The following is an 8846-nucleotide window of genomic DNA, read 5'->3' as shown; positions in this document are numbered from 1 at the left end:
AGCAGCAGCAGCAGCAGCAGCAGCAGCAGCAGCAGCAGCAGCAGCAGCAGCAGCAGCAGCAGCAGCGAGAAGCTCGCGCTGCAGGCCCTTTCTTACCTGCTGCTGGGCACTCCCGCCAGCCCGCTTTATAAGGCGCTGGCCGACAGCCATTTGGGGCGCGCGGTGGTGGGCGGGGGTCTCAGTCTGGATTTGAAGTACGCCACTTTTTCCGCGGGCCTCAAGGGTCAGTTTTTCTTCTTTTTCGCAGCTTTTTGCAGCTTTCCGCAGCTCTTTTCGAGCTCTGTTCATCCCTTAGTCTGCTGCGCCTTCTTTTCTTCTCCTTTGCGCCTTTTTTTCCGCTTTTCGGGCTTCTTTTTCCACTTTTTGCGACACTTTTCCGCATCGACAAACTGCCTCCATTTCGCTGTGCCTTTTTGCCTTTCGCCCTCTTTTTAAGCTCTTTTGAAGTTCTTTTGAAGCTTTTAGAAGTCTTTTGAAGCTTTTTTGAAGCTTTTTTGAAGCTTTTTTGAAGCTTTTTTGAAGCTTTTTTGAAATCTTTTGAAGTTCTTTTGAAGTTCTTTTGAAGTTCTTTTGAAGTTCTTTTGAAACTCTTTGTTGGGAGGGACTTTGGCCATCTTTTGAGTCTTTTTTTGGGTTCTTTTGGACTCCTTTTGGCCTCTTTTGCTCTTTTTTGGTTCTTTCTGCACCTTTTTGCATCTCTTTGAAAGATCTGGCGACTCAAATTTATTCTTTCTGCGCCTTTTTGCAGCTCTTTGAAAGAAATGGTTTTTTAAAATGATTTTAAATCTTTTTAAAATTCTTCCGCGCTTTTTTCCGAGCCTTTTGGAGTCTCTGGGGGCCTTTATCTGCCATTTTGTCTCCTTTCTCTCTTTTTGTTTTTTCAAATTCTTTTTATTTCTTTTTATCCTTTTTGGAGCTTTTTGGGGCTTTCTGGAGCTCCAGAAGAGTTCTATTCTTCTGCAGAGTTTTAAAAAGTTTTTAAAAGTTGTTAAAAGCTTTTTAAAAATTCTTTTGCGTTTTTTTGGAGCTTTTGGGAGCCTTTTTGCATTTCTTTGGCTTTTTGTCCTTTTCATTTCCTTTTTATTTCCTCTTTTTTTTACTTCTTTTTTATCTCTTTTTTATTTCTTTTTTATTTCTTGTTTGTTTCTTTTTGTTTGCTTTTTATTTCTTTTTAATTTCTTTTTTATTTCCTGTTTGTTTCCTTTTTGTTTCACTTTTTATGTCCCTGTTTTGCTTCTTTTTTGTTTCTTTTTTGTCTTTTTTTTGTCCCCTTTTTATATCCTTTTGTATTTTATTTTCTGCCTTTTACTTTCTTTTTATTTGATCTTTTTATCTTTTTTTGTTTTTATTTTTTAATTTCTTTTTTTCCCCTTTTTTCGTTTTCCAGTTTCTTTTTTCTGTTGTGTCCCTTTTGTCTCCTTGACTCCTTTTGGTCTTTCTTTGCTGCTTCCTCTCTCTCTGCTGCTGCTGCTGCTGCTGCTGCTGCTGCTTGTGCTGCTGCTGCTGGTATCAATGCCACTGCTGCTGCTGCTGCTACTGCTGCTTGTTCTGCTGCTTCTGCAGCAGCTGCTGCTGCTGCAGCAGAATCTGTTTCTGTTGCTGCTAATAATAACAATGCGCTGCTGCTGCTGCTGCTGCTGCTGCTGCTTGTGCTGCTGCTGCTGGTATCAATGCCACTGCTGCTGCTGCTGCTATTGCTGCTGGTTCTGCTGCTTCTACAGCTGCTGCTGCTGCTGCAGCAGAATCTGTTTCTGCTGCTGCTAATAATAACAATGCGCTGCTGCTGCTGCTGCTGCTGCAGGAGTGGCGCAGCGAGAGGGCGCAGCAGCAGAAGTGGAGGCCGTGGTGCTGCAGTGTCTGCAGCAGCTGGCGGAGACAGGATTTCCTGCTGCTGCTGCTGCTGCTGCTGCCAACACTTTGGAGTTTAGTTTGAGAGAATTAAACACCGGCACTTTCCCGAGAGGACTTAGCCTTATTCTCGACATGGACACGGAAGCAAATTACGACAGAGTAATTAAATTAATTAATTAATTAAATTAATTAATTAAATTAATTAATTAAATTAATTAATTAATTTAACTAATTAAATTAAATTAAATAATTTAATTTAATTAGTTTAAATTAATCAGTTCAGTTTAATTGAAGTGCTTTTGTTGTCTCATTCTCGACATGGATACGGAAGCAAATTATGACAGAGTAATTTAATTAATTAATTAAATTAATTAATTAAATCAATTAGTTTAATTAATTAATTAACTTAATTAATTTAATTAATTTAATTAATTTAATTAATTTAATTAATTTAAATTAATCAGTTTAGTTTAGTTGAAGTGCTTTTGTAGTTTTTTTCTTTAAATAATTTGGCCTCGTTTTCGATATGGACACGGAAGCGAATTACGACAAAGTGAATTAATTAATTTAATTTAATTTAATTTAATTTATTTATTTTAATTAAATTAAGTTAAATTAAATTAAATTAAATTAGTTTAATTAATTAAATTAAATTAAATAATTTGATTTAATAATTGGAGTGTTTTTGTTGTTTATCCTTTCTAAACGATTTGTCTTCATTCTCTGTATGGACACTGCAGCAAATACGACAGAGTGAATTATTTAATTAAATTAAATTAAATTAAATTAAATCAAATTAAATTAAATAATTAATTAATATTTTGTTTACTTACTCGTTAATTGGTTAATCTATTTATTTAATTTAAATTATCTGTTTATTAATTATTCATTCATTATTTATTTATTTATCTATTTATTTATCTATGTATTTGTTTATTTATTTATTAATCCATTTATTTATTTATTTATTTATTTATTTATTATTTATTTATTTATTTTTTATTATTTGCAGGACCCAATAGCTGCGATATCTTTTGCTGCTCCTTTGAAAGAACTTCGCGAAAGAATGCAAAAAGAAGAAGATCTTTTCCAAAACCTGATTAAAAAGTCCGAACTTAATTAATTTAATTTAATTTAATTTAATTTAATTTAATTTAATTTAATTTAATTTAATTATTTAATTAATTAATTTAATTATTTGATTTAATTAATTAATTGATTCAATTTAATTAATTATTTGTTTATTTGATTTGATTTGATGTATTTGTTTTAGAGAAGGTATCTGCCAAAGCCTTATCCAAAAGTCCGAATTATGCATTAATTTAATTTAATTTGATTTAATTTAATTTATTCAATTATTAATTTAATTTAATTTAATTTAATTTGATTTATTTATTTGTTTGTTTTATTTATTTGTTTTATTATTTGTTTTATTTATTCGTTTTGTTTGTTTTATTTATTTGTTTTATTTGTTATATTATGTTTTTGTTTGTTCGCTTCTTTGTTTAATTTATTAATTTATTTATTTATTTGTTTGTTTGTTTATTTACATATTAATTAATTAATTATTTATTTATTTGTTTATGTTTGTTTTCTTCTCTTTTTCTAATTTCTTTTCTGGGATTTTTGTCTGTTTTGTCTTCTGAAGCTAAACGAACTAAACACCTTTAGTGCTGCTGCTGCTGCTGCTGCTGCTGCTGCTGCTGCTGCTTTTGCTGCTGCTGCTGCTGCTGCTATTACTATTACTACTGCTGGTGCTACAACCACTGCTGCAATTCCTGCTGCTGCTGCTGCTGCACCTGTTGCTGCTGCATCGCTCCTACCGCACCTGCTGCACCTCCTGCCGCTGCTGCTGCTGCTGCTGCTGCTGCTGCTGCTGCTGCTGCTGCTGCTGCGCAGGTACCTGCTGGAGAACCCGCACCGCGTGACTTTGCGGCTGTATGGAGACCCCGAAATGGAAGCTCGAGAAGCAGCAGAAGAAAAAAAAAAACTTCAAAAAATCCAAAACGAATTAACTCCAGCTCTTGTCGAAAACATTCTTTCGGACCAGATTGCCCTCAAGCAGAGACAGGTCGGCAGCTAGCTAGCTAGCTAGCTAGCTAGCTGCCTGGCTGGACGGCTGGCTAGCTAGCCATGTGGCTAGCTAGCTGTCTGGCTTGCTAGCTGTGGGGCTGGCTAGCTAGTCAGCTAGCCAGCTAGCTAGCTAGCTAGCTAGGTGGCTCTTGGTAGCTGCCTAAGTAGCTGTATCGGGTAGCTTGCTGGCTCTCTAGCCAGCTAGCTGGCTAGCTAGCTAGCTAGCTGGCTAACTGGCTAGCTGGCCGGCTAGTTGCCCGGCCCTGCAGCTGACTAACTAGCTAGCTACATATCTATTAAGCTAGCTAGCTAGCGAGCTGTCTTTCTATCTAACTAGCTAGCTAGCTAGCTAGCTCGCTAGCTAGCTAGCTAGCTACATATCTAGCTAGCTAGCTAGCTAGCTAGCCAGCTAGCTAGCTAGCTAGCTAGCTGCAAGAGGCATCGTGGGTGTTTGCTGCAGCTGTCGGAGGACTCTGAAGAGGCTCTGAAGTCGCTGCCGATCCTTAGCCTTGAAGACGTCGCGGAGGCAAGCCTGCTGCTGCTGCTGCTGTTGCTGCTGCTGTTGCTGCTGCTGTTGCTGCTGCTGTTGCTGCTGCTGCTGCTGCTGCTGCTGCTGCTAATGCTGCTGCTGCTGCTCTACAACCCAGCCATCCAGCTAGCTAGCTGTTTACCCAGCCAGCAGTTCAGCGAGCTAGCCGTCCGTCCAGCTAGCCAGCTATCTACCTAGGTAGCTGTTTGGCTAGCTAGCTCCTTAGCTAGCTAGCTAGCTGTTTGTTCATCTGGCTGTTTGGCTAGCTAGCCTGCTGGCTAGGTAGCTGTTTGTTAGTTAGCTCTTTGGCTAGGTAGCTAGCTAGCAAGCTGGCTGTTGTTTGGCTAGCTAGCTAGCTAGTTGTTGCTTGGCTAGCTAGCTAGCTAGCCAACTAGCTGTAGTTTGGCTAGCTGCGTGGCTAGGTAGCTAGCTGTTGCTTGGCTAGCTGCGTGGCTAGCTAGCCAGCTAGCTAGCTGTTGTTGGCTAGCTGCGGAGCTGGCTAGCCAGCCAGCTAGCTAGCTAGCTAGCTAGCTAGCTGTCGCTTGTCTGGCTGCGTGGCTAGCTAGCCAGCCAGCTAGCCGCAGCTAGCCAGCTAGCCAGCCAGCTAGCCCGCCAGCCAGCCCGCCAGCCCGCCAGCTAGCCCGCCAGCTAGCCAGCTAGCTAGCTAGCTAGCTAGCTAGCCGTGTGTGTGCGCGCAGGCGAAGAACGAAATCCCGTCTTCTTGCTTTCCCGTGGAAGGAGTTGGGGTGGTTTCGCACGAGCTGCAAACGCGGGGGGTTTTGTACGCGGAGGTTTATTTTGCTGCTGCTGCTGTTGCGCTGCAGCAGCTGCCGCTGCTGCGGCTGCTGGGGCGGCTGCTGCTGGAGACGGGGGCGGGGCAGCTAAACCCTCAGCAGCTGCAGCACCAAATTGCAGAAACCACCGGAGGGTTTAGGGTTTCCCTGGACTTCAGGTCCCTCAGCAAAACCCCCAACACTGTTCCAGACCCCCTCGACAGCCTCGGCTTCCTCGTGCTCTCCGGGAAAGTAGGGTTTAGGGTTTAGGGTTTAGGGTTTGGGGTTTGGGGTTTGGGGGTGGGCGTGCGGAGGCAGAGGCTAGGGTTTAGGGTTTAGGGTTTAGGGTTTAGGGTTTAGGGTTTGGGACCTAGGGGGCGGGAGCTGGGAATCGGGCGGTGTAGAGGTTTTAGGGTTTAGGGTTTAGGGTTTGGGGTTTAGGGTTTAGGGTTTAGGGTTTGGGGTTTAGGGTTTAGGGTTGCTGGGTCTGTAACGCAGCGCAGCAGCTTTTGAAGCAGCTGTCTATGTATTTGTTTTCTAGTTAATTAATTAATTAACTTGAATTAATTAATTAATTAATTTGAATTAATTAATTGAAATTAATTAATTAAATTGTTTCAATTAATTGAATTAATTAATTAAATTTATTTTTAAACTGAATTAAAGAACTAAGTGTTTAAATTAGTAGCCATTTAATTTCATTAGTGCACTCAATGCCCTCCTTGCTGCTGCCTCCGTGCTGCTGCTGCTGCTGCTGCTGCTGCTGCTGCTGCTGCTGCTGCTGCAGGCGGAGACAGACTGGCCGTCTTTGGCAGCAGAGTTGGAGAGTTTGCGCAGCAAACTGCTGCAGCGGGAAAACACTTTAGTGAACTTAACTGGAGACAGCAGCAGCTTAGCTGCTGCAGCAGCAGGCGAGGGTTTGGAGGCGCTGCGGGGTTTGCTGGGGGGGCTGCCTGTGGGGTCTGCTGCAGCAGCAGCAGCAGCAGCAGCAGCAGCAGCAAACACCGAAACCATGCTTTCCACTCCTTTTGGACAAAGAGGCTTCGACAGAAAACAATTTTGGGTTTCCCAAATTGAGCAGCAGCAGCTGCTGAACAAACCCGTCAGAGAAGCACTTCTGGTCCCCACAAAGGTATTTGGCTGCTGCTGCTGCTGCTGCTGCTGCTGCTGCTGCTGCTGCTGCTGCTGCTGCTGCTGCTGCTGCTGTGCTGCTGCTGCTGCTGTGCTGCTTGTGGTGTGCTCCTGATGTGCTGCTGCTGATGTGCTGCTGCTGATGTGCTGATACTGATGTGCTGCTGCTACTGTTGCTGCTGCTCTTTTGCTGCTGCTGCTGTGCAGCAGCAGCAGTTGCTGCTGCTGCTGCTGCTGCTGTGCTGCACCTCCTTTTTCTGTTTCTTTCTCCTTTCTTTCTATTCCCTTCTAGTCTTCCCTTTCTCAGACATTTTCTTTAATTTTATTTTTAATTTAATTTTGATTTTTATTCGGATTTAATTTAATTTAATTTAATTTTGTTTTAATGAACAGAATTCAACAAAACCAAAACAAATAAAAACAAACAAATAAAACAAACAAAACAAACAAATAAATAAAACAAAACAAATAAAACAAACAAACAAACAAAACAAACAAACAAACAAACAAATAAAACAAATAAACAAATAAAACAAATAAACAAACACAACAAACAAGACAAACAAACAAATAAACAAACAAATAAACAAAACAAACAAATAAACAAACAAATAAACAAAACAAACAAATAAACAAAACAAACAAACAAACAAATAAATAAAACAAACAAATAAACAAACAAATAAAAAAAACAAATAAATAAAATAAATAAAATAAATAAATAACCAAACAATTATAAATGTGTGCATGCATGCGCAGGTCAACTACGTGGGCCTGGGCGGGCGCGTGTGGGGTGTGGGGCGGGAGGTGTGGGGCCCCGGGTTTGTGGGGTGTGGGATCGTCTCCTCCCAGCACTTGTGGGGTCTTGTAAGGGAGCAGGGGGGGGCCTATGGCAGCAGTTTGCTGCTGGATGCTTCGGGGTTTTATTCTTTTGTGTCTTATAGGGACCCTTTGCTGCAGCAGACTCTTCGGGTGTATGCGCAGACACCCCAGTTCCTGCTGCAGTGGGCTGCTGCTGCCACCCCACAAAAACTCCAAAAGGCCGTTTTGGCTTTTCTCCGCGAAGTCGACTTTCCCCTTCCTAATGACAAAAAGGGGACTAAGGCTTTTTGGCAGCTGCTGGCCAGGCAGCAGCAGCAGCACAGACACAAGTTCCGGCAGCAGGTCTGCTGCAGCAGCAGCTGCAGCAGCAGCAGCAGCAGCAGCAGCAGCAGCGGCAGCGGGGGGGGCGGGGGGAGCGCGGGGCGGCGGCTGCTGCTGCTGCTGCTGCGACGCGAGGGATATTGCTGCTGAGCGGGGGGAGAGGCTGTTTGCTGCTGCTTGCAGACACTTTGCTGCTGCTGCTGCTGCTGCTGCTGCTGCTGCTGGTTTTTGAATTGGTTTAATTAGTTGTTTTTGGTTTTGTTCTTTTGTTTGTTTGCAGGTGCTGAATACCACCAAAGAAGATATTATAACTTTTGCCAAAAGCCTCGCGGAAGCAATGGCAGACACAAAGACAAACAACTATGTTGCTGTTGTGGCTTCGCCAGCAGCAGCAGCAGCAGCAGCAGCAGCAGACCCCACACTCCAGCTGAAGCACATGGAAGTCTTCGACAAAGAACACCAAGAAGTCCCCAACGCCGACGGAGAAGAAATCTATGCTGCCTCCTAAGCAGCAGCAGCAGCAGCAGCAGCAGCAGAGATGCAGCAGCAGCAGCAGCAGAGATGCAGCAGCAGCAGCGACAGAGATGTAGCAGCAGCAGCAACAGAGATGCAGCAGCAGCAGCAGCAGAGATGCAGCAGCAGCAGCCGCATCACGGGAATAGCGGCACAGCAGCTGCAGCAGCAGCTGCAGCAGCAGCTGCAGCTGCAGCAGCAGCAGCTGCAGCTGCAGCAGCAGCAGCTGCAGCAGCAGCAGCAGCTGCGGGTCTCGAATGGTCCATGGCCTCTTTTTGTCCCCCCCTCCCCAGCTGTATGTACAGCTCGGGGCATTATTGGCTCCTTCAGAAAGGCCCCAAACTAATTTGTTTCTTTTGTCTAATGGGCTACGAAATAAATAAATAAATAATAAATAATAAATAAATAAATAATAAATAATAAATAAATAGTTTTATATCTATTTATATTTGCAGCAGTTGCAAAAGAGTTGCTGCGGTGTCTACACGCGCATGCTGAGGTGTACGTACACCTGAGTGGCTGCGCAAGCCGGAGCTCCTCTCGGTGTCTTTGCGAAAAGAATTGTTTGCAATAATAATAATAATAATAAATAATAATAAATAATAATAATAACAATAATAATAAATAATAATAATTTATAATAATGGTAATAATGCGTTCATTTAGAAGCAGCAACAAAGAGAAGACAAATGAACAAATTCTTCTCTTCGTTTCGGGCCTCCAGGTGTACGTACACCCCAATGCAGTGCGCGTTTGTCCAAATGCACATTTGCAAATGGATTTGTTTATTATTTCAACAACAAATAATAAACAAATAAATAAATAAATAATTA

At 42.4% G+C, this 8846-nt stretch overlaps 2 protein-coding genes across 2 annotated transcripts; both read left to right on the top strand.

Moving 5' to 3' along the window:
* On the top strand, positions 1 to 8008 carry ENH_00000240 (zinc metalloprotease 2, putative; the record flags this gene model as incomplete). Its single annotated transcript, XM_013578095.1, has 8 exons — positions 1 to 223; positions 1802 to 2010; positions 2864 to 2958; positions 3751 to 3922; positions 5152 to 5478; positions 6014 to 6358; positions 7117 to 7521; positions 7781 to 8008. Coding segments are annotated over 8 exons (2004 nt in total), but the record flags the coding sequence as incomplete, so codon positions are not given.
* Positions 8009 to 8038: 30 nt separating this feature from the next.
* ENH_00000230 (hypothetical protein) lies at positions 8039 to 8359 on the top strand (the record flags this gene model as incomplete). Its single annotated transcript, XM_013578094.1, has 1 exon — positions 8039 to 8359. The coding sequence occupies one exon, from the start codon at positions 8039 to 8041 to the stop codon at positions 8357 to 8359; it is 321 nt and encodes a 106-aa protein (XP_013433548.1).
* Between the last annotated feature and the right edge of the window lie 487 nt (positions 8360 to 8846).

Source organism: Eimeria necatrix, genomic scaffold, assembly GCF_000499385.1.
Source record: "Eimeria necatrix Houghton genomic scaffold, Enh_scaff1008, whole genome shotgun sequence".
NCBI classification, from domain to species: Eukaryota; Apicomplexa; class Conoidasida; order Eucoccidiorida; family Eimeriidae; genus Eimeria; species Eimeria necatrix.
Note: the sequence above shows the minus strand (reverse complement) of the source record. Positions and strands in the feature narration are given on the sequence as shown.